Below are 18,532 nucleotides of genomic sequence, written 5' to 3'. Positions count from 1 at the left end.
GAGTGCGTTGAATGCGTCATTTTGAATTGCTAGAATTTTTTCGACGCATAAAAGAGTCTATTGCCATTTGTAAGACCTGAATGAGGCATTTTGGAAAAGATTACTGTGTTCTCTCTGAGTTGGCGTTCACTTTGATGCAAGTCATGCATAGGGCATAACCAGTAGAGCCCAGGCATAGAGGCGCGTCACAGGCAGAAGTGGAGGAAACGCAAGCTGGTTGACGCAATGATTTGGTTATTGTTAAGAAGGCAATGCACCCGTCGGGCACAGCTAGTGCTTATCCAGTCTTATTCCCGTGGTCAACAAAAAATTTGAAAACGGACCTAGTGCAACGCGTGGGTGTAAGATATATATATGTACACCATTTAAACACACAAATGGCCGTGTTGCACGTTGCACGTTACACCAACGGTTCATGGTACACATTACTATGATTACTAGTAGTATGTAATTTAAGGCTACCTTCAGATAAGCTAGATCTCTGTTATCAAGGTGGTTTTAAAACAAAAAGGTGAGGGGACTATCAAAATCATACACCTCAGACAAACTTGAGATAGAGACGTTTGTCACATTCACCACAGATTGTTTTGAATTGACATATATTTTTTTAATGAAAATATATTATAACATCAATGTGCCTCCATAGACACAAGAGGTCAATGCATACTGGATTTTTTTCTTGATCTTAGAATAGATCCCATCCCGACTGATAAGAAGTAGGTATCCTAGTATTTTGAGACAAATCTGCAACTTAAATGTGCAAGGTTCAACATTTTCCTCAACAAATGATGGTAGCGAGGACACCAACGACCTCCTTTCGTATTTTTGATATGTTTAAATCTTGAATATTAGGGTGCAGCTGCGCGGTTCTAGAGTTGGTCTACATGCAAGTGATTTCAAAAAGTATTGTTCAGTAAATATGTGCGCAATTTGAATGCAACACAACATGTAAAACCTCATACATTGTACTTCCTGCTTTTTTGTCTTATAGCAACAGTTTTGATCAGTTTTTGGCATAAACATGCCAAATCAAGAAATGTTGACGATTTCGGTCCTCATGTAAAGGTCAGACGAAACCTATCTTCTATTAAGTTATTTTTTTCCATATGTCCGCAACGCCAAGAGTTCCACTATTTAATTCCAAAATTACAATTTCAAGTTGTATATGATTTTTTAAATTTTGGATATATACTCTCAATTAAAAATATATACTATGACTTTAGTAAGAAGCATTTAATTGCTTATATATGCTTATATTGCTTATATGTGTATGCTATAAAAATGAATAAACATTCATAGATATTCTAACTCCAAAATTAGCCTGGTAATGCACCCTGAATTTCTGGGCAATAACAGGTTTAAATGAAAATAAAGAAGAAATAATAAATCAAGGACAATTATCTAAAACTGAGGAACGCTGCGTGTATCCTTGAAGATGACAGGACATCCCCGTAAAGGAATACACCGGAGGAAAGAACTTTTTTGTTAAAGTCCAAAATAATACGTTAGAACAATAAAAGGAAACTAGAGAAAATTGTTTTGAAATCTAAGCGAATCATAAAGATAAAATTAATATAGTTTTAATGTTGGGATTTATTTTTTTTTTCTTTCCGTGCTATGAACATCAGGATCTTTCTGTATATATATATTATATAATAAATGTATATTGTTAAAATATTTTTAAAACACGAAGGTTTGTTTTATTGTTTTTTGCATGTAATATTAGACTAGGTGAATGAAAATGTTACTAAGCTAGTACATGTACAGTGAACTCAAATCTATGTGTTTAACATTGAATTCATGCGGGGGCATTTAGATACTGTAATAAATATCACGTATTGCCAGGTAACGTTGCCATAGTATATTATTAAAATAAAGGGGTTGATTTAATCATTTGGGTTATTTATTGATCGAAAGGCTAGTTAGCCAGCTAAGAATTTTTCTCACATATGCCTTTAGAGTTAATTGATGTAAAATTTCTTTTAAAAAATGTAATTAAATTAGAAACCTTTTTAAATAATGCTATCTTTTAAAATAAGAATAAAACACAAAAGATGCTTCCAAACATTATCTATCAAATTTAAAACATAACATTTTGAATTCAAAGGAATTTCAAAGTACATCAAATATTCCTTTTGTCTGTTAGTTACTAGTATATTGGCTCTGCATCTATTACCGTATTACCTCATTTTAAAGTTAAATGATCCTAATAAAAACGGACGTTAATTGCTCCAGAGTTAGAAAAAATCATATGGATATGAAAAATATAAACATTTCTCTTCCAGAAACCTTGAACTTGGCAAATGACCTTGAGTCAAGGTCATGTCACAATCTAATGTGTCAGGTAGAATCTTCTCATTACGATAATTCGGACACAACCTATTTACTTTTCAGCTCTCCTGAACTGAAGGTTCCAGTGATCCAATCACCTGTTGCCCGTCTTCTGTCCATCCATCTGTAAACTATTCACATTTTTGACTTCTCTAGAACCACGGGACAAAATTGAACTAAACTTGATACGAAAAATTCTTATGGGAAGGGAATCTTAAATTGTTACATTATTTTTTAGATTAATATCCAAGCATTTTGAGATAGTGTATATTATTGTAAAAAAAAATGTGATCCCCAGCCAATACTGGAGCCCCAAGAGGGATTCAAAGTTTAACAAAGAAGTATGTAGGGAGAATGTTTAAAAATCTTAAATCTTCTCGAGTGAACTACAATACTTCATTTTTTTCAGATTACTATCTAAACATTCTAAGATAGTGTATATTCCAAATTGTTCAAACTTTTCAAGAAATAAAGTGCTGTGTGTTTAGTTTTTTTATGCGATGTAAGCATCTTCATATTCTAGGATTAAATTATCATATTGGTCAGTTGATGCATCTTAGATCTTAAGATATGTTTTCCAAACAAGTAGACTTTTTAAGTATTGTTTAATGTATTGTCAAATCTTGGAATATGGAAATTTGGAAAATTTTTGCAAGTTTTACAAATATCTAAAAGGATTTTTATTTAAAATTTCGAAAAAGAACCGTTGTTCGTATGAGTGTTGTGGTCCCTGGGCCTCTTTTTTTTGGGGGGGGGGGGGGGGGGGGGGGGGAGGGGGTGCCAATGGCCTTGGCTGTTCAATATTTGTGTACAGCGTGACATTTCCGTTTTATTAAAATATATGAACAGGAAACAGATTATACGTTGTGTAATTACCTTGCCAACATGACCTTGGGTGAAGGTCAAGACACACTCTTGATAGGAAATCTTTGTTTCAAGTCTGATATTACAAAACAATCAATTCATTTACAGTACTATAAATATGGTCTTGGCATATAAGTATGGAGATACAGATAGACAGATGAAAACTTTAACCTGCTCAAAAACCTTAACCTCATCCAGCATCCAAAACCTTTAGCTCAGATTCAGCATTCAAGTCTGTCAAGAGCATAAGTTACATAAGACCCACCATTCATGCAAGTTTATGTAAGTGAAGTAAGGACCAGTACCATAACTGAGATATGGTCATCAAAGGGCACCTGCTCCAAAAACTTTAACCAGCTCTACACCTTAACTCATCCAGCATCCGAAACCTATGGATTATCAAATTATGTTTTCTAATACATGTAATGATAAATTTCACCTTTCTATAATGTCCTTTATGATTCAGTCCATATTTATAATTTACTTACATTATTTACAAAATCCAGATGTATGTTGAAATCTTCACATACGATTTCATTTTTTCTCTTTAATAATAAAACAAACAATACATGTTTGTAAAACACATATGCCCCCCCCCCCCTCCCTTGGAAACATCTGCGAAGAAACTGAACGGAAACTACAAATAATTGAAATTTTCTAAGTCCAAGGAGCATAACTCTGTAAAAAAATTAAAAATGCTTGATTGTACCCAAAAGTAAATCTGATCTAGATATTATTATGATTAACCTGTATACCAAATTTCATTTCAATATGTTCATCCTCTGCGAAGAAAATGAGCGGAAACTGCAAATGATTGAAATTTTTCTACATCCAAGGGGCATAATTCTGTCGAAAATTGCTCGATCAAACCCAAAATCAAACTTGACCTAGATATTAATATGATAAACCTGTATAATAAATTTCATTTGAATATTTACATCCACTGCAAAGAAAATGAACGGAAACTGTTGGCGGACCGACCAACCGACAAACAGCAGCAAAGCAACATTCCCTCCCTTCTTCGAAGGGGGGAGGGGCATAAAAATTAAAAGGAACAAAAAATCACATAATAAATAAATAGTGCCTGTTTGGGAGGGTAACAGTTGAAATTGAAACCCCTCGAAAACCATTGTCAACCGACGCGAAGCGGAGGTTGACAATGGTTTTCGAGGGGTGTCAATTTCAACAGTTACCCTCCCAAACAGGCACTATTTATTCATTATACTGAATGTCTTAATTTTAAAGAAAATTTTACTGCTTTTATATGGAAATGGGGTGAATTCTACGGCGAACCGTACGCGCATAATTTACGCGCATGTAACAATTCGTTGTGTTACCCGTTGCCAAGTGTGTTGCTAACGCTGAGGGTAATAGAACGGATTACCCACTGCGTCTAAACCAATCAGATTTCAGTATTTAACATGAAAGTATAATAAAACGAATCATGCTAATGTTCATATTTCAGCTAAACAACACATTATTTTTCGACCTGCCCGTTGTTCTCCCAAACAAAAAGTAAAATATTTTACTGTAATGTTTATTTTATTTATGAAAGTGTGTTTACAAGATATGAAAGCTAACTCAATAGTAATGCATGCATGTACATGTATATAATATTTTAAACAAGAACTCAATTTTACCATACACAAAGTGAAAAAAAAATTATTGCACCAAATAATCTAAAATACTGAAGAAGAAGAAGAAGAAGAAGAAGAAGAAGAAGAAGAAGAAGAAGGAGAAGAAGAAGTAGCAACTTGAATTTGTTTGATTGTGTAATTTTGAGCTTAAAGTTCCATCTTGTTATGAGATATGCATCAGTTTGACTTTTAATATGGAAAAAATTTCGTCTAAAAGCATTTGACTCCTACTTAACTCTAATTAATGCTGATTTTAAAAAGGGTATATAACAGTTATGAATTTACCCAGAGAAAACATAACGTACTGTCCCATTTTTCTTTAACAAAATGGGTTTATGGTGAAAGGATCAACAGGGGAAAAAAGATGTAGTGTATCATCAAATACAACATGGATATATTATTTATCAACATATACATGTATAGTGTGTTTAAATAAGCATATGATTTAAATGGGATATATAAAAAGCCTCATGAGATTATGATTTATGAAAACATCAAAAACAACAAAAAACATTAAAGGTACAACATCCTCTGTAAACTAATCGAAATGTTTTCTTTGTAATATAATATTGCGAAAGAAATTTTGATTGCAAAGCTCACAATAAATCTTGACATGGGTTAAATTATGATCATCTTTTTCAGGAGATATTAATAAAATGATTTTTCCCCAATGTGGATGGCTATTGTACCTTATTGATGAAGTTTTCTCCCCTTATGCATTACATGCAAAAAGAGTCAAATATAAGGTTGATACCAAAGTAGCACAGCATTCCCATCCAATAAAGTGAACAACTTCATTCTGTAAATTCTCAATCAAAATATATTTTCTTCAAGATAATACTTTTATCCGAAACACTTCTAAAATAGAATTGTTTAACTATGAAAACCATCCCCTAGCCAAAATATTTTCAATTTTTTGCAGAACCCATAATTTTAATAAATTTTACACCAAAAAGATTTTTTTTTTTTTTTCTGTGATTGAGACCGCATTTGTTATCACTTTCCTGATAAATTTTAACTGTTATCAGCTTGGATTAGCATCATTACAGTATCAGGACATATCCTCACCCATCTAGCATTTTTTCACAGGTGGAGGGGGTGGGGGAGGGGGTGGGTATGACCTAGGCTGTGCAGTAATCAAACCTTTATTTCTACAAGTTTCTAATTGCTGAATTTTGAATGAGTTTATGTTATAAAATGATTTTTTTCACCACCTATGTTGGGCAATGAATATGTAATTTAAGTAATGCAATGGGTATTGCAGTCACGTACTGAAAACAGGGGAATGTTTGGGGTGGGGAAAACATTTGTGATGAGGGAATGTCTGCGATTTCATGATGAATATCCAAATTCTTGCAAAATTAAACTACACTCAAATTGTACCATAATGTACACTACTAATTTCCAATCAGACATTTTGGGAATTCACTACTTGGGCAAAAAATTCCTCCACACAAAATCTTTGTTGCAAATAAATCTACCAGATGAATGTTCTCCCCATATGAAATCCCTTGTTTACAGAAAATAAAATTTCCTTCCATTAGACAGCACATCACTGCTAAGGATATATTTCAATTGCGTCCTCCTAGAGACACAACAGTGATTTTGGGAAAAATCACGCATACAAACTCTCTCCCCCCCAAAAAAAAAAAAAATTAAAAAAAAAAAAAAAAATTCCAAGGTTCATCATCCCTCCATAAACTCACATAGTATGAGTTAACGATAATTTTGCGAAAAAAGATATCTCAGAAATTGTATAAAGTTTCAGCAGATTTTACATTGCAAAAATTAACAGGAACTACTGCAATTAAAATTGAAATTACTTGCAATTGAAATAATAAGCCTAAAGGGTAGGTAGAATTCAGCTCAGTAATAGAGGGACAATTGTGTACCTTAGAAAAAGGTGCCCATGCACATGCTTTCACAGATGCTGGGCTTAATAAGTACGATACTTAGATGCACATCACGCCCTAAAGTGAGCAACAGTATTCTACTTGGCAATCAAAAATCTGACACTAAAACTCAAAATTTTAAATAAAATCATCTTAAAAAACAAAATATACCCCAAAATGTACAGTCATTCATGTTTTTACTGTGTTTTAAAGATTCTTATCTGTTCAATTTAAACTTAGAGTGATCAAATTTTAAATACAGCTTAATTATTAAATCTTAAAACTAATATATATATATGCACAATTCATTTTACTTCAAAAAAACTGATGGTGGTAAAAACTTTTAAAACAAAATCCCAAGATACAATGTTGCTTTCACTACCCTGGTAAGTAAAAATTATCAGCTTGAGCAGCATCATGAAAATACCAGGACATACCCCCTGGCCCCACTAACACCTTTTTACAGGAGGGGGTGGTGGTGGGGGTGGGGGTATGGTAGGGTGGTTGTAAATCTGTATCAAGTACTCAGCAGTATGGTTTTTATTAGATGTATGTGTCATTTTTAAATTTTAAAGTTGCTATAAACATAGCATCATCCTTTCAGATTCTGATACAGAATCTAATACGTACATGTAGTGTAAACATGACCAAAAATCTAGTTTCAACATAACCAAATATCTATTTTACACACGACCAAAAATCTAGTTTCAACATTACCAAATATCTATTTTAAACATGACCAAAAATATAGTTTCAACATAACCAAAAATTTTCATCTAACAAACTTGATCTAGTCTTTACTACCAAACAACCTTAACTCTCATTATCAGTCAAATATTTCATTTCAGAAAAAATTTTAGACCAAAATTATGATAAAAATTCCTGCTTTGACAACAGCAGTTACTGTTCAACTTTCATACATAACATTATTTCAAACTACAGTATATATATACATGTAGACTATTTGCAAAGAACAATTTATCTGACAGACATGTTTAATATATTGTATTTTTCATTTATAGAAATCTATTTATCTGATGAGAAGAACTTTAAATAAGGAGAAATTTAAGAGCCACCCCCCCCCACCCAAAACCCCCAAATACCTTGCTACCAGTATATATTTTTTTCTCTTAAATGTGGTTGGTAAAATATATGTAGTTCTTTATACCTAAAATTATTTACATTATAAAATGCGAAAATCTATCATTAATATTTAAAAAATCATTAAAATATTTTTTCATATACAAAAATTTCATGATGACAGAGTCAAAACCTTTAAAATTTTTATCTGACAAGCCCCCCCCCCCCCCCCCCCCCTTCCAAAAAAAATTAAAGGATCTTCACTACATATAGAATGTCCAAAGTCCAATTTGTTTCAAAACTGTTTTAATCTTAAATACAAGGCTTGTAAATAACAAAATAATTAGGCCTGAAGCATGGAGAAGTCGGGCACATTTCCCAGAAGGCTGTTGTCCACCATGACGGGTTTCGGCTCCTCTGGCTCATAGGGAGCCATTCTCTTTCTTCCCTTGCGGGGGGCTTTCATGGGCCCCGGGGACATGGGTTCCTCCATCTGAGAGGTGTTGCTGCACACAGATGTCATCGTGCTCAGCTGACGCGATCGGCGGCGACAGAAGGACGTCACTTTGGTCGAAGCTTCCAGTCTTGCCTCCGATAATGGAAAACACGGAATCATGTTTTTCCTCTTCATTGCTGTAATTTAAAAAATAACATCACACATACAATTTATTATTTTATTCTAAGAAAAATCTTGTATGTCTGCAATGTACATTTTTAAATATTGACACCTGAACATCCTAAATCCTTACCTAGATTTGACCTACACAGATTTTTTTGGACTGAAGTAAAAGCTTCTTTATAGCCTTAAGGCCAAAAATTGATGACCAAATTTATAATCCACATATTCAACATCCAAAAAATGCTTTCTTCTTACCTTCAATTTTGAGAAGCCCATGTTCTGCGGATAGTCGATTTTTGGGGACTCCCTGTAGAAGTCCCTTCAATAGCTCTTTTATAGCGGTACTTCCTTTGTCTGTCAGCATCATCTTCAACACCATGTCTGGGTCCCGTGCATTCTGTCAAAATCGAAAATTAAAAATTAAGAAAGCTTCACTGATAAGCAATAAGCAAACTTATAAAATGACAATGCACCAAATTATCAGGAAGAAATATTATTTTATTTTCATTACACACACAAGACAAAATAAACCTGGAGGTTTCTTTTTTTGGTAATCAATTGCATAATTTATTTAGTCAGGGTTGTCTCTAAAAATTGAAGTAGAAGGGAGAAATAAAAAAGTAGAAGGGGTTCTGGGGGTCCAGCTTATAGCTAGATTGTGTTTGAAATGCAATAATAGCCGGGTAATTACGTCACTTTAGGCGGGGAAATTCCCCGCCTCCTGGTCTTAGAGACAACCCTGAATTTAGTGCAATTAAGTAATTGCTGACATATTCAAATTCTTCAAGTGGTCTTCTGATAGAAATACAATAACATTTCAGAACTATACCCCTCCCCCCCCCTTTCTAGGAAAAACTTGACATCAGAATTCTTAAAACAGTTTTCAGTCAACACCCACATTTCCCATTTACAATTACAAAGCAGTCTTGGTTCGTTAAAATCAAAATAATACACTTGGGGAACAAATAAATAGAGATGAAAAAAAGGATAAAATTTTCAGTCTCTGTTCATTAAAAATCAAAATAAAGCAATTGAGAAACACATAAAAAGAGATTAAAAAAAAAGATATATCATTTATGAGGAGATAACGTACAGCGATGATGATGTTGAGCCTCAGTTTGTTGACATCCTCCACGTTGGTGTAGGAGGAGGCACCATTGGTGAAGAACTTCATCTGGGTGTGCGTCTTCTCCAGCATGAACTGCAGCACCAGGCCAAACGCAAACACGTCTACCTTGCCGGTCAGAGAGAAGTCCTCCGTCTCATTCTTGAAGACGCTGGGGTAGCGACTCTTGAGGAAGGCGCGGCACATCTCGGGGGCCATGTACTCTGATGTCCAGCCCTGGTAGTCTTGCTCCTGGTTACCAACCTTGGCGGAACCGAAGTCCGTTATTTTGATCTTCAGGTCTTCGGTGACGCAGATGTTCTCCGCTGCAGGAAAAAAAAAGATAATTCAATCAAAAGTTTCATTATTAAATAAACACAATTACAATCGGTAACACCAAAATTTTCAGCTGTGGGAAAGAAAGAAGAAAGACAAATTTTGAAGGAACATATCACAAACCAGCTTTGAAAAGCTAGCATGATGAGGTTAATGAATTATAAAACAGAGGCAGACGAGTTTCTAAATTAGTACCTTTTTTCTTTCAAATGACCTTGACTTTTGCTAAACTTCCTTTGAAGGACAAAAAGACTTAAAATACAATGCAAGTTAATAAATTCACAATCTTTTTTTTGAGTAAAAAATTTTGCTGAGTGGGCTTTTAAAAGGCATCAACAACAACCAAAATCAATGTTTTTGAATTTTTAAAAATCTATACTACTATATTAAAATAATAGACTCAAATTTTTGGGCTTTAAAACCGAGAAATCAGTCTTTTGTTTTCTATATTTTAAACATCATTGGTACTTGGAGATTACCAATTTGTTTTTATTTTTTTCTCAATCAAGCTTCGCTAATTAACAATCAACTAAAATTCCTTTAAGAAATCTGGAAATCATCTGGATTTTTTGGATTTTACAATCTTGTGCATGCGCATTACATTCACGCTAAATCACAGGAGGCTCTTTAGTTTATGTTTCCAAAATATCACATTTGCATGGATTAACTCAGATACGATATTACAAATGCATGTAAATTTTCATTGAAAATTTGTCATCTGTTCTGTTCATCAAACTCAGTGCATTTAATATGAAAAATCCCGAGAGTTTCGAATGTATACGTCCCTGGTAAATTCGAAGCGTTGGTGAAAAAGTGTTGAATTCTTCATTAATATGAATTAAATTTTTAGATGAAAGATATTTACAGCCTCAAAATGGTTTGTTATGAATAATTTTAAAACTGTTATTTTCAATGCAGCTTCATTAATTTTCTCGAAAATCGTTTCGTAGTGATTCCTAATTTTTTGCTACATTACGGGTATATGGGAGGCATTTTAACTGTGGCGATGGCCTGTCCCGAGACAAAGTTAAATTATTCTAACTAAGCAAAGTGTAGTGAAATTAATAGCATTATTGTATGCTTAAATCTTGGTTATGTAAATGTCAACAATACGGTGTGTTGATGTATTTATTTCGTAAATGTCCGACATCATAGTGCAATGTCAACCCGTGCACGCACGGGTCAAAGTCTAGTGAGGGTTAAAAAAATATAGGGGTTAATAAGGAAGCTACGTTGGGGGGAACTTAACTTGGATTGTTGAAAATATAGCTGAAAAAAAGGTACACAGGTGTAAAAAATGAAGTGACAGTCTGAGATGACTTACGCTTCAGATCCAGGTGTTTGATTTGGTGTTCATCCAGGTACTTGAGGGCCGACAGACACTGGGTTGTCATGCTCCAGATCAGCGTCTCCTCCATGGTCTGTCGCTTCAGGACAAAGTTCAGCAGGTTCGTCCCTAAAACATGTAATCAGTTATGCATTGTGACCTCTCTTGACCTTTCAACTCAATGACCCCCAAAATTTGGACCTGGAAATTTTGGACAAAAAAAATCTTTAAAATGTTTGTAATAATTTTTTTGGGTCATCTTTTGCAAAATGTTAATGGTGAGATATTTTTTTTTAATTCAAAAAAGGCTTTCAAAATAAAAATGCAGTCAAAGGGGATACTTCCTTACTAAAATAAAATGTACATCAAACTCCTAAAAACCAAATTTATGGATTGACAAGAAAATGAGTGTTTTGTACATTATTTTTTTTTTTTTTAAGAAACTGTCAATTAATTTCACACCAACAAAATTTTATGTGTATTTACGTTGTATTAAAAAATCAACAGATACCAAGAAAATAAAATGGATTCTAACCTGCGTATTCCATCAGGATCTCGGAGACGCTGTCCCTCTTGATGTATCCGTAGAGGGTTGTGATGTTCTCATGCTCCAGGTACAACAACACAACCACCTCTCCCACCTTGAAATCCTTCTGCACCTGTCAGGTCAATAGGTCAAGGGTTAAAGGCAGTCGTGTTTAAATGTAAAATGTGCAATTCAAATGGCAGAAGACAATGTAATAAAAGACAAGTGAAAAGCTGTCAATGTGACAGCAAACCGGGTTTTCTTTTATATGAACTGTCAATCCATATCCAGTGAAATGATGTACCCTATATGCAATATTTTGCCAAAAAATGAATAAGTTCAAAAGCTGGTATTTTTTTCATAAATTATCGGAAATCAAAATCCTAGCAATATGCACACCTCTGATATATTTACAATTGATCTGCAAAAGAACAATTTCCTATCTTGAAAACTGTAGGAGGAGTTATCCGTACAATGAGGGTACCCTTTTGGCAGCCGCCCGCCCGCCCACCCGACCGCCCGCCATTTTCACCATTTTAATAACCGGATTTTTCCTTCGGAATACCCGGTTAAAAAACAATCTGACAAGTAAAACGTGCCTTTCTTTGAAAGTGAAGAATAAATCTGGCGGTATGATAGTCAAGTAATGTATAAAATACAATTTGCACGTACCTTCTTGAGAACAAACTCCTTGTTGGTGGCGGTATCTCTGCACAGGTCAACAGAGCCGTATGAGCCGGTCCCCAGCTGTTTCAGGATCGAGAAGTGGCCCTGGTTGTATTCATCATAGTGAGAACTCTTCATTCCCTGCAACAGTGAGAAATATTTTCGTTATAAAAGAGATATGCTAGATGCTAAAAATATTTACAAAATTGTCGAATTACTGCCTTTTTATTTTGCATTGCAAAGTGTGCTGAGAGTATTGTAAGCACATCTATAAATCCAATTCATACTTCTTTTTATACATAATCAATTCAAAATCAAAACGTTAATTTGTATGTTGGATGTTGCACTTAAAAGTAACAGGTCTTTCAAATTTCATTAGCATTTGCCCAGATTTTTTTCCAGCTTTAATTTGTCAAGGATTTGCAAGGTAGATGAGAAGACAAGAAACCCTTGACTTGGCTGGAACTTACGGAGCACAAAACTCCAGTTACTCCCGTTGTCATCCGGTTCTCGTTGTTCAACAGCTCTACCAAGGCCTCCCTCTCACCATCTACCACTTTTCTAAAATGAAAAAAAAAAGTTTAACTATTTATAATTTCAGACATTTTAATACTAATTTTAGGATTTTAAAACCTGAGCAGGGTTTTCAATATTTTTAAGTTAAGAGGTGAATTAGTCATTTTAATATGTATTTTACTTTTCCAATAGATTATAGTGAAAGAAAAAAAACAGTATCAGAAAATGTAATCCTGCATACTATATACCACCTGACAAGAATATAAACAGGACTTGACTATTATAAAGAAGGCTTACCCTTTCTCAAAGTTTTTCTTGCGCTCCTTTTGGCTTGGCTCTATCTCCCCAATCTCTTCCATCAACTCCAGAATCTCGTTCAGGTCCTCAATTCCCCCAGTCCTCATCTGGATCCCTAGACCCCCCATCTGTCCAGTGTCAACAGCAAAAGGTGGATCCACTACTATGGCACCCACATCTTCCTCTTTGGTTTTCTTCTGCTGGCTGATGAGAAAACCTTGATCCTCCTCTTCAGAGACCACTTTCGTTGACATTCGCAGCTTCTTTGTGGGAGCGGGCTGAGAGGGTTGCGTCCATTTTGTGTTCTGCGTAGCTGGGACTGGGGTCTGTATGTCCTTGAAAGCTTCCGGAAAAGTGATCTTAGTGGGTAATTTTTCGCCTTCATCATCACTGTCGATTACAATGACAGATGGGGAGGCGTCAAAAACCTTTGTTTTTTTTGAGATGTTCACTCTCAAGCTCTCTGATCCATTGCTGTTCGAAGTGTTGAAAGCGTGTTTCAGCTTTTGTAGATAATGCACATCATACCCTATTTCCATGAAGAAAAAAAAAACATACATGTATATTGATGCCATAAAATAGATCTTTTAAAACTTTTCTTTAATGTACGAGGCATTCATTTTCTTTTTTTTTAACTTTCTTCCATGAAGGCCAATTTATATAGATTGTAAATCTATATAAATAAAGATTTATTTATAATAGGAATGCATCATTTAGCTTGTTTGTTCTGAAGTTAAAACTGTATTTCCTTGAGAATGTTAATTAATACCCACTAAATTCATGAAAATTAAGCTAGTCTATTTACCGAATGCTGTTTTATCAGGGAGAAATTTGGGCACTTCCCGTCCGTCATTCAACAACATGGGTACGTGATGCTCCTGTCCACTGTCGTCCATGGGCTGCTGGTACGCCAGCCCCTGTGAAACCACGGTCCTCCTCATTTCTACAGAGACTGAAAATACATAGAGGTTACATCACAAACTGCATCAAAAGAAATGAAACTAAAACCCATCTCAAATGTAATGTTAATCAATGTACACTGTATCAAACTTGGAACATTTTCGACTAGTAAATTGGACATTATTTTCCCTTGTTTTCCACCTGAGATGTGTTCCTTTATTGGGCCCAAATAAGGTGGTAACTAGAATCAGACAACCTTAAATATACAAAGTTTTCTCTAATTTCGTTTCTAAAGAGACTGTAAATAAGAGGTTATAAAATGTGAGACCTACTGTTCATTGTTACATATAAGGTGAGTCTGGTCTAATACATATTACAAATGCAAGGTTTACTATATTTGCACTACAGTAACACTTGAGGATTTTTATACTGTAGAATTTGTATGCAGGATTCAACAGCACTTCAAGATATTTTTTTGTACTAGATTTCCAAAATTAATGGACTTGTGTGGGAAATGGGGTAATATAGGCTTTGATTCTAATTGTATCAGTTATCAAAATCAAATTGACAATGTGAAGTAAAACCTATCTGCATGTACTGTAATTTATTCCTATCTGTTTAAAAAATATTTATAGTCTCAATTCTTTTGTCATGATTGTTAATGAACCCTGCGCAGACTCAAATCTATTTTTAAGATCGTGTCATTTTCTGCAACAAGTCACAGTTCATTGTACGAAAATGGGTGTGGCCCTACTTGAGCAATCACACTTGCGCGTTGCTGTCATGTAATATCAAGGCAACTAATTCTTAAAAATTCATAAAATTCTTTAAAATTCCCATTCACTTAATGACTTATAAATCTTAAGTTATAATCCTCTCATTTCATGAAACTACTGTGATTTCACAATGAATATACATAATTACTGAAATTGGGCAAATGTTGCATCATATCTTCCAATATTTTAATTTAATTAATCAGTAGTCTATTCAGGCCAATGTGAATATGAATCCTATATCAGATTTTCACAACAGACCTATGACGACACATTATATGTCACTTAAAAACAATACTTGAAGTACAAATTACTTACAGTTATAGCATACAGTGTTTCTCAATACACAAAGACAAAATTTCCATCCGGGAATTACCAATATGGGAATTCCCCTTGAATCAAAATGGCGTCTGTCAAAACTAAACAAAGGGGGTGGGCCCTGTAAGCTTTAAAATGAGTCCCGAAAACAAAATAAGTAATTTTGCCTTTTGGGGAGGTCTTGTAACTTCACAATTAGTAACAATAAGTCAGATTTATACAATATAAAAAGATGTCAAAATGGCTTCCAAAACCGAAACCATCGATTCAGCCACTCAACATATTTCCGGTCGAGACATACCACTCCTTTGCATATACATGCTAAAATACGTTATAAATAAAACCTAATTACCTGGCTTATCCTCTTTAATATCTTCTAAGTCCTCTTATTAACTGAATATCAAGAAATCACTATATTTTTTTCCGAGTCTTGAAATTGCGCATTGTTTTGAGAATTGTCGTAGACAATTCGTTCGTTAAATTTTCGATTTTGGAAAATAAAAGTACAACTTACTTTAATTGAAATATAATTCAAAGGGGATGATCTCAAAAGGAAAAAAGAAGAAGACGATATTAACGTGTATTTGTTGATATTGTGTATATTGTAAATTTATTATTTGCTGAACTTTTACCACTTTATCATGTTTATGCAGCGTCAAACTTTTGAGAATAGGCTTCTATGCACAGGGGCGGATCCAGGATTTGTAGATAGTGGCAGTAAACCCATCAAATACTTTTGCCTTTCAGGGATCCTTTTATTTTTGAGTAATGGCTCTAAATCAATTAATTTTTTTTTTTAATTGAAAATTCAATGGGAGTATGTATATTGTAAAAAAAAACAAAAAAAAAAACAAAAACAAAAAACCCAGCTGTATCAGTTATGATACGCTAGAAAGAACAGCTAGTAGATCTATAACCTATATATAACTACTCAAAAGTGGTTGATACATGTAGATTACATCTGAACCCACCGACCTGACCTAGGCAGATGAAATAAAACATCCGAATTTAATTCATAATTTTTACATCCAAAATAATAATTCAATGCTTAATACGTGCATATTACATAAATAATACAGTCCCGTAATTAGTACCGTAGCTTGGCATTAGAAAGAACAACAATATTTTAGTAATATAATACATTCTTTTGCTTTAATCAGTAACATTGTTTTGAAATTTATAGACAGCAATATAATCAATAAAGTTTAATGTTTAAAATGATTCAAAACTCAACATGTAGCATACGAATAACAAGAATACTAAATGCATGGAAGGTTAGGTCTATGAAAAAAAAATTGTATACCTATAATGGAATGTGTGTACCATTAAGGTACGTAACAATTATTTGAAATATACAACTCGTGGTGTTCATTCCAAGAAAATCAAATCGCTGCATATGTTTGTGTGCTTATTTGAAAAAAGACAAGCACAATCAAGCTCATATCTGTTCATGCATGTAAAACTCCAATCATTGTTTAAACAATCTCATACAAGTACAAGTAATGCACACTCGAACACTCTGTAACACAAATTATCTTCAAACTGTCAGTTGCATTTATAACTCCACGTCTGCAATAACAGTAACTGTTTGTACGTCACGTCAAAATATTTTATAAAAAAAAATTAAAATCCAACCGTAGCTAGTGAACAAGCATCATGAAATACATCAACAGCTGACCAGGGCAGTTGCTGTCTATTACGTCATGTTCACTGTATTGTATATTTTAATAATCCCATGATTGCAATAACTGATTGTCACATAAAAAAGTTCTAAAAATATTTTTTAAAAAGCATCATGAAATACATCAACAGCTGACCAGGACATGCGCAGTTGCTGTCTATTACGTCATATTCACTGTATAGTATATTCTAATAATCCCATGATTGCAATAACTGATTGTCACATAAAAAAGTTCTAAAAATATTTTTTAAAAAGCATCATGAAATACATCAACAGCTGACCAGGACATGCGCAGTTGCTGTCTATTACGTCATATTCACTGTATAGTATATTCTAATAATCCCATGATTGCAATAACTGATTGTCACATAAAAAAAGTTCTAAAAATGTAATTAAAAACGCGACCGTTAATACTTAATAGTAAACCAGCAAAACGAAGCAAAATGTACACGTATACTGTAACGCAATAATAGCCCTAAACATGCCTTCTTATTTTTTGGCACTTTGAGTTACCCTATGATATATATCGAAGCTAAAAAAAAAAAATGCGTTCTAATGTAAATAGCGTATTCAGGTAATAAGTTAATCATACAGCCGCCGTGACTTTTAATATGACTGGATAGTCGTGGCCATTTTAAAGTTATATTTACCTCCATTAAGACAAAGATCTGATTATAAAAATATTGGAAAATGTTCAAATTTTAAAGCTCAAATATTTGGACACGTTTTCAACCGGTCCGTCCATTTTTTTCCCAGATTTCAGTATATGTGTTTAATAATTGATATTAATTTATATTTCAGAAGCTACGAGTAAATATAACATACACTCTTTAAAATAAATGTAACATTTAGATGCATTTATCACATACTTCTTGTACAACGAGTTTGATGCGATATCACATTTTTTTTTTAAATTTGGCGCCATAGCCACGTCATAATTACAGTTCCTGCTATATATAGAAGTTACGAATCCTCAGCTCCACCCAGGAACAACATATATGCATTACCCCAAAAGCCTGAGATCAGTGATATAGAAAATGGAACTGGCACAATACAGCTTTAAGCTTTTACATGGGCCATTCAGTGGTTGTCGAACTCAATATGGCGGCCATTATCAGATCTCCTTTGTCTCTGGGTCGTCCCTCAGTAATCTGTCCTTGTCTCTGGTGATGTCGCCATTGCTGTCAAAAGAAAGGACATGAACCATATATATCTCATGGTACATGTTGCATTTTTTGTGATGTTCTGATGTATTATGAACTTAATCTCACGTGATCAAATATATATCGCCTGATCTTGTGACCTTTATGATCTGATCATGTGACCTACATTGTATATTGCTCAATCTTGTGCCTTTAACGCTAGATCATGTTACATATACATATATTTTCTGATCTTGTGACCTATACCGCCCGATCTTGTAACCTATATCGCCCGATCTTGTGACCTATATCGCCCGATATTGTGACCTATACCGCCCGATCTTGTGACCTTTTTCATCCAGTTTTGTCCCAAATATACATCGCCCGAACTTGTGAACTTTATCACTTGATCATGTGACCTATACCCGCAATGTTGTGTCCTATAACACCTGATCTTGTGACCTTTATCATCGAAGTCTTGTGACAAGTATCGCCCGATTCTTAACCTATATAAGATATGGT

The 18,532-nt window shown here is 34.1% G+C and overlaps 2 protein-coding genes across 12 annotated transcripts in view; both read right to left on the bottom strand.

Annotated features, from left to right (window-relative positions):
- Positions 1-8,093: 8,093 nt before the first annotated feature.
- LOC105320654 (uncharacterized) lies at positions 8,094-15,676 on the bottom strand. Of its 2 annotated transcripts, none has more exons than XM_034453671.2 (10): positions 15,540-15,676; positions 14,002-14,148; positions 13,197-13,725; positions 12,854-12,944; positions 12,390-12,524; positions 11,727-11,850; positions 11,189-11,320; positions 9,517-9,854; positions 8,679-8,820; positions 8,094-8,437 (listed from the first exon to the last, which is right to left on the bottom strand). In XM_034453671.2, the coding sequence occupies exons 2-10, from the start codon at positions 14,135-14,137 to the stop codon at positions 8,148-8,150; spliced, it is 1,917 nt and encodes a 638-aa protein (XP_034309562.2). In that variant the 5' UTR covers positions 14,138-14,148; positions 15,540-15,676; the 3' UTR covers positions 8,094-8,147. The 2 variants fall into 2 exon arrangements, with proteins under 2 accessions (XP_034309562.2, XP_034309563.2); XM_034453672.2 differs by lacking the exon at positions 15,540-15,676 and adding an exon at positions 15,188-15,320.
- Positions 15,677-16,323: 647 nt separating this feature from the next.
- The window catches only part of LOC105320656 (integrin alpha-9), a 46,748-nt gene continuing 44,539 nt past the window's right edge, over positions 16,324-18,532 (bottom strand). For all 10 annotated transcript variants that reach the window (XR_010709977.1, XR_010709978.1, XR_010709981.1 and 7 more), the window contains one exon: positions 16,324-18,049. Coding sequence is in view for 2 of the 10 variants with exons in the window: in XM_066073000.1 (XP_065929072.1) it covers positions 17,983-18,049 (67 nt within the window). In the remaining 8 variants the exon portion in view is untranslated. The remainder of the gene's footprint in view (positions 18,050-18,532) is intronic.

Source organism: Magallana gigas, chromosome 10 (genome assembly GCF_963853765.1).
Source record: "Magallana gigas chromosome 10, xbMagGiga1.1, whole genome shotgun sequence".
Taxonomy (NCBI): Eukaryota; Metazoa; Mollusca; class Bivalvia; order Ostreida; family Ostreidae; genus Magallana; species Magallana gigas.
This window is presented reverse-complemented; position numbering and strand designations above follow the sequence as displayed.

Bases quoted from the DNA above. Each gene is read 5' to 3' on its own strand.
- LOC105320654 (XM_034453671.2), bottom strand. From the start codon at position 14,137: ATGAGGAGGACCGTGGTTTCACAGGGGCTGGCGTACCAGCAGCCCATG. The intron at 12,945-13,196 runs GTAAGCCTTCTT...TTTTCATTTTAG, and splicing joins AAGAAAAACTTTGAGAAAGG to AAAAGTGGTAGATGGTGAGA. The intron at 8,438-8,678 runs GTAAGAAGAAAG...TTTAAATTACAG, and splicing joins TGGGCTTCTCAAAATTGAAG to CAATGAAGAGGAAAAACATG.